This window comes from Chanodichthys erythropterus, chromosome 14, assembly GCF_024489055.1.
Source record: "Chanodichthys erythropterus isolate Z2021 chromosome 14, ASM2448905v1, whole genome shotgun sequence".
Taxonomy (NCBI): Eukaryota; Metazoa; Chordata; class Actinopteri; order Cypriniformes; family Xenocyprididae; genus Chanodichthys; species Chanodichthys erythropterus.
The window spans coordinates 12513698-12534073 of NC_090234.1; the positions used below are offsets into that span (position 1 = coordinate 12513698).

Genomic DNA, 20376 nt, shown 5'->3' on the forward strand with positions numbered 1-20376 from the left:
CAACTTGAGGCAATGGTTTATCTTTAAGAAATGGGTCAGTAACAAACGCTTTCACTGAAATACATTCCAATATTCAACAATTCAATGAAAAATGGTGGTAAATTTGGATTTTATGTCTATTTCTTTGTATAATTCCAGTGAATAAAATGCTTTACAAACAAAAAGTATATAAGTATATATACACACACATCAGAATTGTGAGATTTAAACTCGTAATTGCAAGTTAAAAGTCAGAATTGCGAGATATAAAGTCAGAATTGCGTGATAAAGTCGCTGACTTTTGCAATAGCGAGTTTTTAATTACGCAATTCTGACTTTGTATCTTGCAATTCTCACTTTTTTCTCAGAATTAAGACATATAAACTCACAAGTTTCTGACTTTTTTCTCAGAATTGTTAGATATAAAGTCTTTTTTCCCTCACAATTGCACATCATAACACGCAATTGCGAGTTTATCTCACAATTCTGATTTTATAACTTGCAATTTTGACATTATAACTCACAATTCTGAGATAAAAAGTCTCAATTACCTTTTTTATTTTTTATTTCATGGTGGAAACAAGCTTTCATAGTCTTGCTCACTACTAGCCAGGCAAATATATTTACTGTGGTATGAATGATATAGCAAAATATCTACCGTTACACAATATATACACCATCACGCCATTAGACATTAGACATTAAATCAATGAAGAAATGGAAAAACTCCAAGAACCGTTTGGAGAAACATAACGAAATTTGGCACATTTATTGCAAAGGATCTGAACATTATTCACACCAACTTTAGGCTCTCTACTTAAAACCCTCTAACGTCACCATTAATTTAAATTAGATATTTTTATGATTGTAACTTATGACTCTAGAAACACAAATCCTGCCTGGCAACATAAATCTGCTGATACTTTGTATCTTGCTGCATCTAATGTTCTTTCCTATGTTCTTCTCTTTTAGGATATGGACTTTGTGAAATATATCATTAATTGCTTCAAAGTGTACTATCCAAAGTTTCTTTGTGAGTGTATTCTGTTTATTCTTTTTATTTATTTAAAAAAAAAAAAAGATGAAATTTTATTTGTTGACCTGCATGTCACGACCATAAATCGAGAACTGTGAACATGATAAATCATTGAAATATTAACTTAAAGTCTCAGGGGACACTTGAAATAAATATTTTAGCTCAAAGGGATTCGGCTGATGAAACAAAGTTTGGGAAATTTCTGTATTATAAAGAGAGATTTCCAAAATGTCCTCATTTTCCGTATGACTTTCCACTGTCTTGTTTCAACATTATCAAATGTTGTAAGGACACTTGCTTTGTTTAAATATTTGTATGTGTTTTTTTGTTTTAATCACAGCCAAAATGATCATGTACGAGATGCCTTGGATCATGAATGGTGAGTTGTGATCTGGTTCTTTGTAGTGATGTCTGGTCCAGCAGTTCATTTGTACTAACTTGTCATTTGTGTGTCAGCTGCCTGGAAGATAGTGAAGACGTGGCTCGGCCCTGATGCCATCAGTAAGCTCAAGTTCGTCACCAAGAGTGACATCCAGACGTACGTCGACCCCGAGCACCTTCCACCGCACATGGGAGGAACGGTGCGTAAAAATGAGAGGACGATCACTTTAAACTGGGCTTTGACACAAATTTAATGATTTCAATTTGATTCAATTCGGATTTCGATTCAATATCGATTTATTTTAATATAATACATAATCATTATTCTTTGAGAAAAAAATGCAAGTGCATATTTTTATCGAGTTTATGGTCATTGAATGGCTTTTCTGATGTAATTGTGTTGTTACGTGACATTGTTCTCAAGCTGTTTTATTGATGTCTTTCCAAGGTTGAAACACTGATTGATCGATTACATGACGCATGTTTAATTTCACCAAGTTGTACTTTTTCTTTCAATATACCTTCTGATGTTCATACATGATTATTTGGTGCTGTAACTTGTAATAAAGCGGAAGAGATGACCGCACTACAGCAAAATATAACGGCACATTAAAGAGCCACAAAACCACATTTATTGCTTGAATTTTGTTATAATATTGACAGAATTTGAAAGCTGATCAAAAGTAACACAGCCTGTTGCGATTATTTGATGGGAGACGAGAATCAATTAAAATCAAAAAATCAATATTTCCAACCCATGTTCATCTAATTTTGTTAATATTCTTTTGTTTTTAATCTGATAGGACCAATTCAAGTACAGTTATCCACCCCTGCCGGACGACGACTTCCAGTCTCCAATCTGTGAAAATGGTCCAATCGTCAGCGAGGATGAGAGTGACATCAAGGATATAGAGTCAGAGTCCAAAGATACTCTTGAGTCCAGTTTCAATTCTGAGCAATCCATCAAACCAAAGAAGGTATACCACGTTTCCTCATGTCCAGGTCACGTTTCCCCAAAAATCCAAAGAAATTATATTTTGCAAGATTTTTTGCAATGCATTTTTGCATAATTGTAACAAGAATTAGGCAGGAAAATGTGCTTAATTCTCATGAAAACGGTGTAAAAATTAGTTGGTAATAATTAACAATACTGTTTGTTAACATGAACTTCTACAGCATTTATTAATCTTAGTTTATGTTCTACATTTACTAATACATAAAAAAAATCGATTTGTTAATCACTGTGAACTAACGTAAACAGTTGTATTTTTATTAACTAACATTAACAAAGGTTAATAAATGCTGTAAAATATATTGCTCATAGTTCATGTTAACTAATGCATAAACTAATGTTAAAGTAGACCTTATTGTAAAGTGTTACCAGTGTTCTTTGTGCAAAATATTATTTTCTTTTCTATCTTTTGATTTTGAAATGTGGCCCAGACATGTGACGTTTAACTTTTACTGCTGATTCTAGCATGAATTCTTCTCACACTTCTGATTCAATCATGCATTTGCTTCTAAATCAAAACTCATCTCCCACAACTTCTGTGCGCTGAAATCAAAGCATGCTGCAGCTGTAATAACGCCGCCGAGACCTCGTACTGAAGCTCTGCTTTCCCTGGAATCTCTCTCGGTTTTCTTAGTGAGATGATAATCACATGTGATCAGGTTAATGTCAGGTGAATAAACTCCTCTAACTAGGACTGGACAATATAGAAAACTAAATAAATAATAATAAAACTATCTGTGATGTCTTTCAGCCTTTAGACAGCATTTGATAAACGATGCTAAATTTACCCTATTTTTTACTAAAACATAAAACTTACACACAAGAGAGTTTTTGATGTCACAAAAAACATTTTTTGATTTTTAAAAAAGAGCTTCTGTTCTTCCTTTTGCAAACGCTGGCAAGGAAAGAGTTTGTGATTTTCTTCATGTGCTTTTGTCATTATTCAACATTTTTTATTGATTTATTGGTTTATTTGTATTTTTTAGTTTTGGTTTAGTTATTTATTTCCAATTAAAGGGGTCATGAACTGAGAAATCAAATCTTTTGACATAAGAGGTCATTGTACTATAAAAACGCTCAGAACTCAAAACTTTCTAAAAACAGCTAATATTGAAGCCATATTATGACCTAAAAGTGTGGCTAAGCACCGCCTCCACAAAAGAAGATCAACACCTGCCTGTTTAGCCCCGCCCACTGATTCGCACATATAGGCAAACGCAGGCCTAAGCAGAAACAATAAAGATGGCTCCGAAGACAAGACGACGCTGCGCAGTGCCAAGTTGTGGAAAAGCATTGCCTTCCTTCTGATCCCAACATTAGGAAAGAGTGGATGAACTTTATTTTTAATGAAGTTCCAGACCGCTTCTTTTGTTCACTTCATTTTACCGCGGATTCGTTTACAAACGAGGCACAATTCGACACGGGATTTTCAGCAAGATTGAGACTAAAAGACCATGCTGTGCCGACTATATTGGATCCGACAGTAATGGCGCACCACACAAGTGTGAGTAACCGTTTTCCACATGTAAGATGTCAGCCAATCACAGCAGTGGGCGTTTACACTGAAATCTCACGCCCCTTAAAACAGCGTTCAAATCAGGGTAGAAAATGGACATTTATGTCTAAATTATGACAATTTTTTGATGTAAAACTCTTATTAACATTATAAGTGCACCTCAGGAAACATTAAAAAAAAAAAAAAAAAATGCAGTTCATGACCCCTTTAAGAATTTAGTGCTTCAACTTCAACTAAACGGAAATGAAAAATGTTGCTTTGGCAATAAACTGGCACGCGTTTAAGTTTTTCAACTACTTTATTTTATTGCAGCTTTATTTAAATGAACAGAAATGTTTTTAATAATCGATAATAACCCTCTTTCAAACCTGTGAGCTCATGCATAAAAGCTTGAAAACAAGAAAAATAAGAATTAGTATTGTAATTTCATTTTACAGTCCAATAATATTACATTTTTTTGTTGTTGTTATTATTTTATAGTCATATTGAGTCAAAAACTGTATGAATTTGGCCTATGAAAAGTCAAGTGGATTTTTAACTCTTTATGCTTTGGTAAATAAATAAAATATAAATGATAAAAGATTTTGGGAAAACAATTGGGTGTGCATATTTGGGTTTTTTTCTTTTCTATGCAGCTGCTCTCCCCAACAAAATCACTCCTAGAATGATTCATTCTTTCCAAATGGATCTATTCAAGTCATCATTTCTGTGTTTTTATAACTCTCTTTCAAACCCGATGCATTGTGCTGCTTATCCGTCATCATCATTCAGCCCTGATCTGATCAAATCTTCTGTTCTGTTAGTGTGTCTGTTAGTAGACGTGTTGATTGACGTCACATCGAATGGACATGCTAATTATGAGAGCGGCGACTGATGCACTCAAACACATCTCATTGATCACTGCGGATTCACAGGTTCAGATGATTGATTTGGCATGACATTTTAAAGGCTTCAAATGGGAGCCTGAGATCTTTGATTGAGATGTTCACTCATTTTTAAGTGTAAATTCACACCAATTTTATCATTCCTGTATTTTTCATTTCACAATATATATATATATATAACAGTAAAGCAAAACATCACAAAGTCAGTTTTTTCCAATATCGTGCAGCCTCTAACCGAGTGCATCAGAAGTAAAAAATCCCAGTCATTCTCCACAGATCAATTGATTCTTGTCTGCAAGTTCACTGTTGTGTTCTTCTAAAATCTTATTCTGCTTCAAATCAAATGTTGCAATTCATCTGTTCGATCGGCTTTAAACTCTTCTTCAAAATTCTTATGGAAAAAAATGAACGAGAACGCTCGATTATCCTCGTGCATGTGTTTCTGATGTCCCTCTCTGTGTGTCTGTCTTAAAACAAGGACTGGTAAGACATTGTAGATGTTTCTACACCCTCAAGTGCCTGAAGTTTCCAGATTCATCTATGTCCACTCCATTTCAACACCATACAAGACGCTTCTGTTTGTTCACCAGTTTCAAGCATTTCACTTCGACTGATTTCTCTTTAACAAACTACTGTCTGGTTACGGGGTTTATTCAGTTTGATCAGTCAAAGCTAAATGAAGAAGTTCTGCCGTTTTACATGATTATCTTTGTGTTGTTATGGTTTTAAACTCATAAGGGCTCATACACACTAAAGTTTGCTGTTGTCGGAAATCGAGAACCGGTTCTTGAGTCTACAAGTCAGCTTTATTTCTACAGTACAGCTTCACAGCGATAAACAGGAAAATAACTGTTAAATTCATCAAATATGAGACATTCAAATTCCCTAAAAAGACAATAGTGTCATTATTCAGCTCAAGCCAGTCAGTTTAATGTTGATTCAGTTCAGTTCAATAACAGTGTTGATGTTGCAAAATTACTCTATTATGAAACAAATTTGATTTGATCTACAACATTACAGGAAATTAAATTGTTTTATCCAATGTCAATGACTCACTCATAAAGACTTCACTTGTTTCATTATTGGATGAATCAGCGTTTTAGAATGAATCTCTTTCAAATAGAATGATTCAATGATTCTCACTCGATTCTGAACAGACTTCACTTGTTTCATTATTGGATGAATCAGCGTAATTTAGAATGAATCTCTTGAATGAATGTTCATTGCTTTATAAAGACTTCACTTGTTTCATTATTGGATGAATCGGCGTTTTAGAACAAATCTTTTGAATGAATGATTCAATGACTCACTCAAATACTTCCACTTGTTTCATTATTGGATGAATCAGCGTTTTAGAATGAATCTCTTGAATGAATGATTCAATGACTCACTCAAAGACTTCACTTGTTTCATTACTAAATGAATCAGCGTTTTAGAATGAATCTTTTGAATGAATGAATCAATGACTCACTCATAAAGACTTCACTTGTTTCATTATTGGATGAATCAGCGTTTTAGAATGAATCTCTTGAATGAATGATTCAATGACTCACTCATAAAGACTTCACTTGTTTCATTATTGGATGAATCGGCGTTTTAGAACAAATCTTTTGAATGAATGATTCAGTGACTCACTCGTATACTTCACTTGTTTCATTACTAAATGAATCAGTGTTTTAGAATGAATCTCTTGAATGAACGATTCAATGACTCACTCAAATACTTCTTAGCTGCATCTTATTTTGAAGGCTGCGTCCTCCGGAGGTCGCATTTGAAGGTTGCATATGTCATCATGGTGGTCTCATTTAAGAAAAGTAACCGTTAGATTGCAAAGTAAGAAAGAAATTACAGTATTTTACACCTCATGAGGAATAAGTCAATTTTATTATGATTATTTTTCTTAAATAAGACACCCTTGATGACGTATGCAGCCTTCAAATGCGACCTCCGGAGGATGAAGCCTCCAAAATGAGATGCAGCTCTTGTTTCGTTACTGGATGAATCAGCGTTTTAGAACAAATCTCTTGAATGCATGAATGATTCAATGACTCACTCAAATACTTCAAGTGTTTAATTACTGGACGAATCTGTGTTTTAGAAAGAATCTCTTGAATGAATGAATGAATGAATGATTCAGTGACTCAAATACTTCACTTGTTTCATTATTAGATGAATCAGCATTAGAATGAATATATTATTTGAACTGAATCTCTGAATTTGAATCTCTTGAATGAATAATTCAGTTAACTACTACTGTCTTTCATCTGTGGAACACAAAAGATATTTTAAAAACATCTTGGTGTTTTTTTGTCCAAATAATGAAAGCAATGTGTTCTTTAGACCTCAAATTTCTTCAAAATATCCATTTACACTGTATTTTTATTAAGGCAAATAATCACTTTAAGACTTTAATCAGTGTAGTTACTGATTCTTCATATGACGCATGTAGCAAAGATTTGTTTTAATATATAGCATTTAAAAATGCAATACTGTAAAAACCAATTAATACTTGTCCAAAAATTCTAAAAGAATCATTATTGTGTTTGAGGAACCCGAATTTTTACATTTCCTGAGTCTGACTGTCAAAAAACACAGTGAATCAATGGATTCCAAGACAGTAAAGGAAACTTTTTGTGACTTTTAACTCTTCAACAACATATTCAGGCAAACACTAACCAGTGCTTTTAGAAATGCAGTCGATTTTCAAGCTGATCCGACTTGATTCACCGCATAAAACACCTCGTCTGAGTGTGTAGGAGCCCTGAGACCTTACAGAGGAACTGCTGTCATGTGATTGCTTTCTTCATTATTGTATCGTAATGACATCTTAACCAACACTCTGAAATTCAAGCACCTATCTTGAGTTATTGTTATTATATGCCCACTATTGAATCATTTCAGTTTTGCACTAACACTCCATCAAAATGAAGCTGAATGTGACTTTTCCACATTTACATTTCGTATATTAGAAGTCATTTAACAACCCTAATGATCAACTGTGTGAAACACAAGTCTGTTTTTATTCTACCATTTGTTTTTGAAGAAGAAAACAATGTTTGTTCTTATTATGAGTGATTTTACTGATTGATACTGTGTGCCAAAATATAACCATTTCATCACTAATGACCAATTAATTGGTAACACTTTTCACATTAGCTAACATAAACAATACTTCTACAGCATCTTAAAGTTAATTCCAAAATGTACTAACACATTATTAAAATCAAAAGAGCTAACATGAACTTAAAATGAATGTCTTTTTGTTAACTAACGTCAACAAAGAATAATAAATACTGTAATGAATGTATTGATCAATGCATTAACTAATGAGAGCTTAATGTAAAGTGTTACCAATTAAATAATGAATAGACACTAATGATTGATCGTATTGTAAAATGTAATATTTTGTGAAAAACATTTCATGTAATCTAGCTGTTTAATTTTGACATTTTCAATCAAACACTGAATAAAGTCCAGAACATTTCAAATCAAATCAAACCTGCCTCTTTAATCAATGAACGCATCATACGGCTGATTGACCTTTGACCCTTTAACCCCAGACACACATAATTTCCCAGCATCTGTTTTTCGGTCACGCTGACGTTACGTAGGAGTTTCGCTTCATCTTTGTTTCACCAACTTCTGCAGCACGAGCACAAAGAAAGCGTGTGTTCGGCAGTTTTCGTTTCGTCTTCCTGACCTTCCCACGTGTGCGATTGGTGCTCGGAGACTGGGGAAAAGTTCCTGCAGTAGTGAAAGTGGTGTGTGAAGCCACATGTCTCGAGGGCTCGTGTTCACATTGGCCCTTTGTTCTGATTTCAGCTTTGTGTTGCTGAGGCCATTGATCCTGTTGGGACTCACATGTTGCTCGTGTTGCCTTAAATAGCGATGAAAAATGTCCAGTTGCTTTATTTTACTATGCAAAAAAGAAAAACAAGAAGCTGAGAGGAAGAAGCAAACACTGACTACAACATAATCACTTATTAATATTTGGTTGGTTCTGTTTTTTTTTTTTTTGCATGTGTTCAGAATTTCTTCATACGACAGTCTGGCCAAAAATTATGTTGCATAAATTGGTATGTTTCATTGCACAAATAAAACAATCGACTCCAAGCACAACTGACTATAAAATCTTAAATAAAGGGTGTCACTTTGCTCTTCTGTCACTAATTGCATTGTAAGATCAACAAAGTGTATGATAAATGAATTGCAATGTTCATTCTACACTGATTTAATATACAAAACATTCATTTCCAGATAAAATAAATAATGCATACCATTACCATAATCATGAGACCTTTTGAAATTAGCATAATTTAGCATTGATCCCATTGGTATTTGCATGTTGCATTGCTGTTAATTTGTATAAAGCTGCATATTTGTTGCCATAAACTCTCATTAAAATTGAAAAGTGTTTATGCTGTGTTCATTCTACACAGTTTGTTGATTTTGGTGCATTTGATCATGTTCATGTGCATAAAATCAGACCTGATGTCATGCATTTCCATTATTATCATATTCTAAAAATACAAAATGTCATGATGTTCCGCAGGTGAATTTCATTGAAGACGGTCAGAAGTCAGATGATCTTGACCGAGGAGAACCTGGACGACTAAGAGGAGCTAGAAAACCTACAACTACATTCAAGGGCACATTACTGCACATCAGGTAAACACTGTGCTCCTGTCTGATTCACTACTGCCTTAGTCAAATATAGTCAAAATATAGTTCAAATAAGTGACAGAAGATTCATATTTAATCATTTTCATTTATATGCACCAATATCACAGTAATACCTAGTCAATATTTATCTCCAGATATTATAAATACGAAAACATTTTGATGTATGAAAAATGACACTTTAGTGAACACTTCTAAATGACGATGAATTGATTTACTGAAATGAATCAAACTTGTCAACTTTTTTTTTTTTTTTTTTTGAAGTTGATGAGTCTCTTTTAAATCATCTCTGAACTTTTAATGAGTTGAACTACTGAACTAATTCCCAATGAATTGTGTTTGTTTAAAAATTAAAGACATTTCGTGGATTGTATATGAAACTGAACCTCGTCTTAGGAAATTATCTGATTTGTTAAAAAGAAAAATTATGCTAATTTCAAAGGTTTTATCATTTTTTTATATTATGGTAATGGTATGCTTCATATTTATTTAATCTGGAAATTAACATTTAATATAATAATCACATTGTAATTGTTATATCTGTATAATTCAGTTATTTAAAATCTTTTACAAATGCTTCATCTCATTTAATTATTTTTGAAAGTCAGAATTACGATATAAAGTCAGAATTGCGAGATACAAAGTCAGAATTGCGTGATATAAAGTCAGACTTGGGAGATATAAAGTCAGACTTGGGAGATATAAAGTCAGACTTGCGAGATATAAAGTCAGAATTGCGAGATATAAAGTCAGAATTGAGAGTTATAAAGTCAGAATTGAGAGTTATAAAGTCAGAATTGCGAGATATAAAGTCAGACTTGGGAGATATAAAGTCAGAATTGCGAGATATAAAGTCAGACTTGCGGGATATAAAGTTGGCATGAAAAGGAATTTGCACTAGTCTTCCCTATTATGAGGTATATCCGCTTCTCAAACAAAAAAAAATGTAGGGCGGGGCTTGATTTTGTCTGTGGGGAATTGATTGGATGGTTGTGGTTTGCTATTGGTGGATCTCATGTGAGTGACAGGTTGCCCCGCCCCTTGCAATCAGAGAAGAGAAAAGATGCTCCAAGAGGGAGGGAGGGGGGGTTATTCTGATTCAAGATTTAACAAAATAATCATGTTCACGGATAATTGATTATAATTCAATAAAAAAAAGGAACCATCCAATTTGATTTCATTGTGACTTTAGTGATATATAGTAGACATTTCTACTGCCGTATGGTATGCATAGCACTATTCTACTTGAGATCTACTGGCTGTAAATAACCTTCAGAGCATTTCTATCTGGGTGTCATGAATTAACGCTGCATACTAACTTCCAAACATGCATTAATTATCATTCAGCTGCAGTCGTGCCTCTTCTTCAAATAAATGTGTTCATGGGAAAACTCCTTTTGTTCAGTTTTCCTGCCTTATTCCCAAATCTAAAGCCTGATTAAAACACATGGCCCTTAAAACAGTTCCTGGCGGCTGCATTGTAATTCCCAGATAACGATTGTTTCACTGAAAACAACAGCCGGGAATTTTAATCCCGTCAGGATCTTTTGAACTTTGCGCAGGTGATTGTTCACACCGTGACTCTGTGAGGCAGAGTAGAGAGATTTCAGTGGAAAATGAAAGGGAGGAGATTCGCCTCAGCCTCGCTGCTGCTCAGCTTTGATGTTTCTAATGGATGCGTTTCCCAGAAATCCACAGGGATCCATGACTGAAATAACTGGATTGCTATGGACGGCTTTTACTCTAACCCTGCAGTGGCCATGCGTTCTGCAGCGTTTCACCCAGAACTTGATTCATGTCGGATAAATATTGAACAATAATTCATGTGAATACTAGGGCTGGGTGTGAGATATTGAATATTTACTGAATATGTGTGATGATTGATTTACATGGTTCAGTTCATACTGTCAATTCAGTGAATCAATTCAAAAGTCTGGTACAATGATTAATTTCCTTCATCTCAATGTTCACTTAAGTCTCCATGTGTCATTTTTCATTTAATATCTGTAGGTGAATATTGTTATTTATTATGGAAGCTTGTTTTGCCGCCACTAAATAAAAAAGATAATTGCAACTTTTTCTCTCATTCTTTTTTTTTTTCTTGCATTTGCGAGATATAAAGTCAGAGTTGCGAGATATAAAGTCAGAGTTGCAAGATATAAAGTCAGAGTTGCGAGATATAAAGTCAGAGTTGCGAGATATAAAGTCAGAGTTGCGAGATATAAAGTCAGAGTTGAATTGAGAGTTATAAAGTCAGAATTGCGAGATATAAAGTCAGAATTGGGATATATAAATTCAGAATTGCGTGATATAAAGTCAGAATTGAGAGTTATAAAGTTAGAATTGCAAGATATAAAGTCAGAATTGTGAGATATAAAGTCAGAATTGTGAGTTATAAAGTCAGAATTGCAAGATATAAAGTCAGAATTGGGATATAAATTCAGAATTGCGTGATATAAAGTCAGAATTGAGAGTTATAAAGTCAGAATTGCAAGTTATAAAGTCAGAATTGTGAGATATAAAGTCAGAATTGGGATATATAAATTCAGAATTGCGTGATATAAAGTCAGAATTGAGAGTTATAAAGTCAGAATTGAGAGTTATAAAGTCAGAATTGCGTGATATAAAGTCAGAATTGAGTTATAAAGTCAGAATTGCAAGATATAAAGTCAGAATTGTGAGTTATAAATTCAGAATTGCGAATATAAAGTCAGAATTGAGAGTTATAAAGTCAGAATTGAGAGTTATAAAGTCAGAATTGTGAGTTATAAAGTCAGAATTGCGAGTTATAAAGTCAGAATTGTGAGATATAAAGTCAGAATTGCAAGATATAAAGTCAGAATTGCGAGATATAAAGTCTGAATTGCGAGATATAAAGTCTGAATTGCGAGATATAAAGTAAGAATTGGGTGATATAAAGTCAGAATTGCGTGATATAAAGTCAGAATTGCGTGATATAAAGTCAGAATTGAGAGTTATAAAGTAAGAATTGCAAGATATAAAGTCAGAATTGCAAGATATAAAGTCAGAATTGCAAGATATAAAGTCAGAATTGCGAGATATAAAGTCAGAATTGGGATATATAAAGTCAGAATTGCGAGATATAAAGTCAGAATTGTGTGATATAAAGTCAGAATTGCGAGATATAAAGTCAGAATTGGGATATATAAAGTCAGAATTGTGTGATATAAAGTCAGAATTGTGTGATATAAAGTCAGAATTGCGAGATATAAAGTCAGAATTGGGATATATAAAGTCAGAATTGTGTGATATAAAGTCAGAATTGGGATATAAAGTCAGAATTGGGATATATAAAGTCAGAATTGTGTGATATAAAGTCAGAATTGCGAGATATAAAGTCAGAATTGGGATATATAAAGTCAGAATTGTGTGATATAAAGTCAGAATTGTGTGATATAAAGTCAGAATTGGGATATATAAAGTCAGAATTGTGTGATATAAAGTCAGAATTGCGATATATAAAGTCAGAATTGCGAGTTATAAAGTCAGAATTGCGAGATATAAAGTCAGAATTGTGTGATATAAAGTCAGAATTGGGATATATAAAGTCAGAATTGCGATATATAAAGTCAGAATTGTGTGATATAAAGTCAGAATTGAGATATAAAGTCAGAATTGCGAGATATAAAGTCAGAATTGTGTGATATAAAGTCAGAATTGCGAGATATAAAGTCAGAATTGGGATATATAAAGTCAGAATTGTGTGACATAAAGTCAGAATTGTGTGATATAAAGTCAGAATTGGGATATATAAAGTCAGAATTGCGAGTTATAAAGTCAGAATTGCGAGTTATAAAGTCAGAATTGCGAGATATAAAGTCAGAATTGCGAGTTAATCGCTTTGGATAAAGGCATCTGCCAAATGCATGAATGTAAATGTTAATAAATGGTATGAAAATAATTAATGTTAACAAATGAAACCTTACTATAAATATTTACAATGAAAATAATTAAATATGATTGTTCTTTGTGTTCATTTAGTAAAAAAAATAAAAACTGTATTTTACTATATAGATTGTTACCATATATTACACCTGAAACAATTTGAATCTACTTGAGATTCGAATGATACTTCCTCTGATTGGAACAAACACTATTTCAGAGCAAATGCATAAATATGGAGATATAGAGATGTGTAGCTATGTCTCCCAAACATGAACAAAGTCACACTGCTGAAGGATTCCATGGAAATCCGTTCGGCTCAGCAGGTTTTCCATTTCCAGCACGTTTCCTAATGAATGCAGGCTGTTATGTGAACACCGTGTCATTCAGTGTGTGATATTTCAGGAAACCGTTCACATTTTCATCCAGTAATCCATTAGTAAAGGTTGTGGATCTGTTCTTAATAATAGTGCATGTGTTTTCTTTCAGTCCATCAGAGGAGCTCAGCTTCGGTGCTAAAGAATCAGACAAGAAGTGTTTGATCATCCTCAACAACGTGACCAAAAACCACGTGGCCTTCAAGGTGAGGCTCAAATGTCACTTTTGAAGACATCAGCAGAAAGTTATTCTTCTGTTTCCTCCTGTTCTTCTTCCACTCGAGTCTATGGCAGCCCATAGAACCGTATTGTAAAACGTTGTGAAATTTGGCACACAGATAGAGGCCAGTCCCAACATTAACCACACCAATATTGGAGTGTCTAACTTAATCCCTCTAGCGCCACCATGGAATTCAAGTCAATTCGTTAAACTATTCTCAAATAACGTGCGAACGAATTTTACGTAGTGCTTGTGAAAATAGACGTAAGGCTCTATCACCTCAACGCTTTATCGTATTCAGAATTTCAGGTATTCAGGTACGTGTCATCACAAGCATGACCTGAGGTTATATGCTGTGTTTTGGCGCAGCGCCACCTACTGGTTCAGAGATACGAAAAATGGCTATTTTTGCATATAACTCCTGAACGGGTTGTCCAAAAATCATGAAAGTCATTAGATTCTCGTTATATTCAGGGCGCCATGCCGAGTCGAATGATATCCAGTTGTCCCATATTGGCCATTTTGGGCGTCATCCATTTTGAATTTTGTACTAAAATGCTGTATTTTATGGACGCACAGGCGTATCATTATGAAACTTGGTATGGGTCATTAGCACAATGCACCGAAAGAATCTGTAAAGTTTCAGACCAGCGCCACCTACTGGTGAAAAAATTATTTACATGCTTATAATTTTGGATGTGGTTGACTCATTTCTGAATCTTTGCCGAGTCCAACAATACCAAACATGTTAGGTTTTGCCTTATGTCAGGTGTGGTTAATTTTTTGTGTTTATATATATATGAATGTCTATAACTACTTAACGAAATGAGATATTTTCACCAAATTTGGCACACTTATGTATGGGTGCACTCTGAGGACACTCAGAGTGAGGTGGGACTGGGCCACTTGGTGGCGCTATAATTGAATAAAAAATAAAACTGGCTCTAACTACAGTACTGTTGGTCTGATTGACTTCAAAATTGACATACAGCGTCTTTATTTCAGTCACTATCATAGTCCATTATGACATTGTCGTTGGTCTGCTGCGAGCTTCCTTGTTTGCTTCTGTTGTGCTTGTATTTTATGTAATGCTTGCGAAAATAGACAAGGCTCTATCTCCTCAATGCTTTATCGTATTCAGACAAAACTTGGTACATGGTTACATACTGCGTTTCGGTGCAGCACCACCTACTGGGTCGGAGACATGAAAAATGGCTATTTTTGCATATAACCCCTGAACGGTTTGCCCAAAAATCATAAAAGTCTTTAGATTCTTGTTAGATTCAGGGCGTGCCCAGTTGGATGATATACAATTGTCCCATATTGGATATATTTGTACTAAAATGCTGTATGTTATGGACGCATTAGCATATCATTATGAAACTTGGTATGGGTCATCAACACGATGCACCAAAAGAGTGAAGTTTTGGACCAGCGCCACCTAGTGGTGAAGTTTTTTTTTTACATGCTTATAACTTTGGATGAGGTTCACTTATTTTCAAGGATTCCTGAATCCATGCCAAGTCCAACCTTTTGGTTAGTGCAGTGGTGTGATTTAGCGTTTAAACAACATTCACAAATATCTTTGAAAACGATTGAGACAAAACCACCATAGGAAAATCGGAAACATGTCGTTGACAATATGCTAATGGCCAAATCTCAAAAATTTGATAGTATGTGGCAAAAAAAATGCAATTAATTGATGTTTATACATATAAATGTCTATAACTCCTAAACGAAGTTAGATATTTTCACCAAATTTGGCACGCTTATGTATGGGGGCACTCTAAGGACACACTGAAAAAGAGGTCGGACTGGGCCACTTGGTGGCACTATAATTGAAAAATGAAATTGGCTCTAACTACAGTACCGTTGGTCTGATTGACTTCAAAATTAACATGGTGTCTTTGTCTCAGTTACTATCATAGTCCATTATGACATTGCTGGTCTGCTGCGAGCTTCCTTGTTTGCTTCTGTTGTGCTTGGCCCCTTAATTGCTGCTTGCAGCTATATTGTTTTATCTGGATCTGAAGCATTAATTTCACATCATTAAATGTTTGTGAAGTGGCACTACTGTCTCTTGAGAGCTGATCACAGAACAGTAATTAAAGGGGCTGCTGTATCCGCTGATGATGGGATTGCTCTCATTACACCCTCTCTACACTGCTTTACTGTTAGTTCCTTTATTTGGTGTCATTGGGGATTTTGTGTGCAGGTGCGGACGACAGCTCCAGAGAAGTACCGGGTGAAGCCCAGTAACAGCAGCTGTGAGCCTGGAGCCAGTGTGGACATCGTGGTTTCACTTCATGGAGGTGAAGACCACACCGATAACCAACAGTGACACACAAGACTCTGTTGGTTCATGATAGTCTAATTAAGATATTGCTGCAGATGAAGCTATCAATACGGAAGCAGTTGCATGTCAAATTCCTCCTTCAGACCTACTCTGAATCTTTATATACTAAACAAGTGACAATTGCTCTGCGAGTCCAATCTCTGTTTAATTTTTTAGTGTCCTTATCCTGGAATGATTAATAGTCACATGCACGATGTGTTGAACAAACTACTGGAGGAGGAGTTCATTTTGAATGTGCATGAAATTAATCTAATAATCATCATGTTGGATGGCGTTTCATCTACTACGGCATCATTTGATGTTTGTGTGTTTTAGGTTTCCAGGCGTCGCCGCAGGACCGGTTCCTGGTCATGGCAGCAGAAATGGAGAGCGGCACCGGAGCCACCATCCCAGAGTTATCTCAGTTCTGGAAGGAGGTTTCAAGAGCCAAAATCATGGAGCATAGGTGACGTCTGTCAAACACCTGCTTCACACTATATTATATTATATTATATTATATTATATTATATTATATTATATTATATTATATTATATTATATACTATAATATAATATATAATATAATATAATATATATATATACATACACACACTAGAATTGTGCCGATATATAATAATAATGATTAAATAATAATGCGATATATCACGATAATGAATATGCACGATATCGTAAATAATTTATTACCAATTATAATTTTTTTTAATAATGCATTTAAGAACACTTTCCCCATCAATCGTATAAAATGCACAACACCGCTGTATTCTGCGTCAAAAGAACACGCGCTTATATGTAAACGAAGCACATGGCGGAACGAGAGCACGTTCACTCTCTGACAGCAGAGGGCGCTGATGAAACAGCAGAAATACAGCGGTTACCCCGGAAAACCCACAAACAGTGAAGTTTTTAAAATGCTTCAAACAGCCATTCATTTCTTTTTGAAATCTCAATGTTGTTCATCACAGCACCAAATACTTAAAGACTTAATAGACTATTTATTTTCAAACTTAAACATTTTTATATTTTAATCTGGACTACAACATGCCCTAATGATTAGAAATATTCTGATTGTGTAAATTTTTACTTTACAATAACTTTTCCCTTTGTTTGTTTATTTGTTTGTTCATTTCACCTCCCACAAATACAATAAACTGGATTACAATTCAGACCTGGATCAGCATAACCTGGAACATCCGTGGCGTTAGCTCGCAGACAAAAAAAAAAAAGTAAAGTTCTCAAATATTTGGATAATCTACAGGCAGATATATGTTTACTACAAGAAATACACCTTGCAGATTCAAAACAAAACACCCTTAGATCAGCACAATTCACTCACTCATTTTCGGCCACTTATAATTCAAAACAAAGAGGATTATGTATCTTGATAAGCAAAGAAATTCAATTTGTTCATAACACAACTATTTCAGACCCAGAAGGACGCTTTATTATCATAAACATAACAATAGCCAACATTTACGGCCCAAATTCAGATAACCCCCACACTTTTTTTTCTTCCATTTCAAATTTTTCAGTAAAATTATTGTTTTACTGTTATTGTTCAGTAAAACTTCATTAGTTAACATGTTAATTCATTATTACCAAACTGACAATAAAAAATACTTATAAAGCATTAATTATTCTTAGTTAATTTCTTAGTTACTCTTTAATAACATTACTTAAATCAAAATAACTTCTTTAATGAACCTGAGATAAAACTAACAATGATCAGTTGTTTCTTAACTAACATTAACCAAAAATAATACTTTCTGCAACTTATTTCAATATCGTGATAATACAGTGTATCGTGATAAAAGCTTCGGCAATTAATCGCAACATGAAAATTCGATACTGTCACATGCCTAATCTATACTGAGTTTATACAGTATCAGCATTTGCAGTTCAAAGTATAAAATGTTCATGTAATGATATATTCCAACACTCAGTTACGCTTGAGTGTCAAAACCAGAATAAACATGAACCGAAGAGAAAACCGTGTAGTGGCAACTTCTGAAAGGCAAACAGCAAGAATCACACTCTAACAGAGATCTGAATGAACATGACACACATCAGTCACGACAAGCCGCTGACGCTTGACTCACTGTCAGGAACGCGTCAGTGCCGCGAGGCCTTTGAAACGACACTGGAGATGAGAAATGGTGTTCAGTGATGCTCTAGCTTTGCTTATCCAAGAATTAAACTAATATTATTTCCCACAGGCTACGCTGTCACGTCCTAGAGAGTCCCAAATCTATTCTGAGCAACTCATTTGATAGTCCGTCAGTGACGCCCACCAATGACCAGCAGGATCTGCAGACGACGGTGAGACACTGACTCTGTTTACTTTCATGAGGCAAAAACATGTTTTTTTCATTCACTGGTTAATTTTGAGATTTTGCAAATGTGAATTGATTTTATACAACAGTTCATTAAACAAGAAGTTAAAATTAAGTAACTTACATTTTGGACACAGTATTTGCCTGTTTTTGCTCCATTATGCCAATGAAAATAGTTCCAAACAAAGCCACAGCAGAAATGTTTTGCATCTCTGAGCAACACACAGCGGTGATTCATTACTGAATGAATCAGCCGTTTGAACAGATCGGTTGAATGAATGATTCAGTGCCTCCATTATTAAGATGATAAAATGCGTTTATGAATGAATCAGCCATTTGAACGAATCAGTTTGAATGAATGATTCAATGACTCCCTGATTAAAACAGTCAAATTCGTCTCTGAATGAATCAGCCGTTTGAACGAATTGATTGAATGAATGATTCAATGACTCTCTGATTAAAACAGTCAAATTCGTCTCTGAATGAATCGGCCGTTTGAACGAATTGATTGAATGAATGATTCAATGACTCCCTGATTAAAACAGTCAAATTCGTCTCTGAATTAATCAGCCATTTGAACAAATCAGTTTGAATGAATGATTCAATGACTCTCTGATTAAAACAGTCAAATTCGTCTCTGAATTTATCAGCCATTTGAACAAATCGGTTTGAATGAATGATTCAATGACTCTCTGATTAAAACAGTCAAATTCGTCTCTGAATGAATCGTCCGTTTGAACAAATCTGTTGAATGAAGGATTCAATTGAATAATTTGACTCGCTCAATGAATAATTCAACATTTTTGTTGAATTATAATTGAATAAAATAATTTTCATTTTTAAAAAAAATCAATTATCAGTATTCAACATTTTAAACATCAAAACATGTATGCATTTGTAACTGCAGGTTAACTGCATTTTTAACAGCACTATATTGTCTTAGTGTCTTCTATTTACTGATTAAAATATAAGAATTTGACGCAAAAGATGATGCACATTTAATTAGGTGCACATTGTTCCACAATAATAAAAACGTCATTATGCTCGTTTCCACCAGCTGATGCGCGTTATGGTGACGAACTCGCGGCTGGAGCAGAAGCTGGAGATGTGTCTATGGATGCAGAAGGTTCTTCTGGTTCTGCTGTCGTTTCTTTTGGCCCTCAGCTTTACTACTGCCTACTCACTGTGGACGTCATGAGAGCGGCCTGACGCGTTAAAGACCGACACGCCTCCGCCGCTCCACCAGACGGACCTCAGGACGTCCGTTCATCGGGTCACTGTGCGCTTTTAACATGAAGTTGTCATGCAGAACTGGCCGAACAGACGCTGGACAACAGAGCTAAAAGCTACATAATGTATTTTTATCACTCGCTCTCAGAGAATAAACCACGGTTTAATTTATAAAACATGTTGTGTAAAATTCTGAAGATCATGCAAATGTAATTAACTCAGTTTGATTTTAATATATATAGTATTTTATAAAAGTATGAATGTATGAAAAATAAAATGACACTTTTTGTCGACACTTTTATCATCACTGTTCTGTGCTTTTTGTGTCTCAATAAATACGGTAAGATGAGGGAGGAATAACCATGTGGATTTACTTTTGAACTGTAACATTTAGATATAAGTTGGATGATGATGATGATGATGATGATGATGATGATGATGATGCATCAGCCAAATGTGTTATTATAGGAAAT

At 34.5% G+C, this 20376-nt stretch overlaps 1 protein-coding gene across 1 annotated transcript in view; it reads left to right on the forward strand.

The window, feature by feature from the left end:
* Positions 1-20376, forward strand: part of mospd2 (motile sperm domain containing 2) — a 25408-nt gene extending 5032 nt beyond the window's left edge. The window contains exons 6-15 of the mRNA XM_067409375.1: positions 952-1012; positions 1356-1394; positions 1472-1596; positions 2200-2373; positions 9361-9476; positions 13881-13974; positions 16204-16300; positions 16660-16789; positions 18557-18659; positions 19731-20376. Of these exons, the coding sequence (XP_067265476.1) occupies positions 952-1012; positions 1356-1394; positions 1472-1596; positions 2200-2373; positions 9361-9476; positions 13881-13974; positions 16204-16300; positions 16660-16789; positions 18557-18659; positions 19731-19871 (1080 nt within the window). The 3' untranslated portion in view covers positions 19872-20376. The remainder of the gene's footprint in view (positions 1-951; positions 1013-1355; positions 1395-1471; positions 1597-2199; positions 2374-9360; positions 9477-13880; positions 13975-16203; positions 16301-16659; positions 16790-18556; positions 18660-19730) is intronic.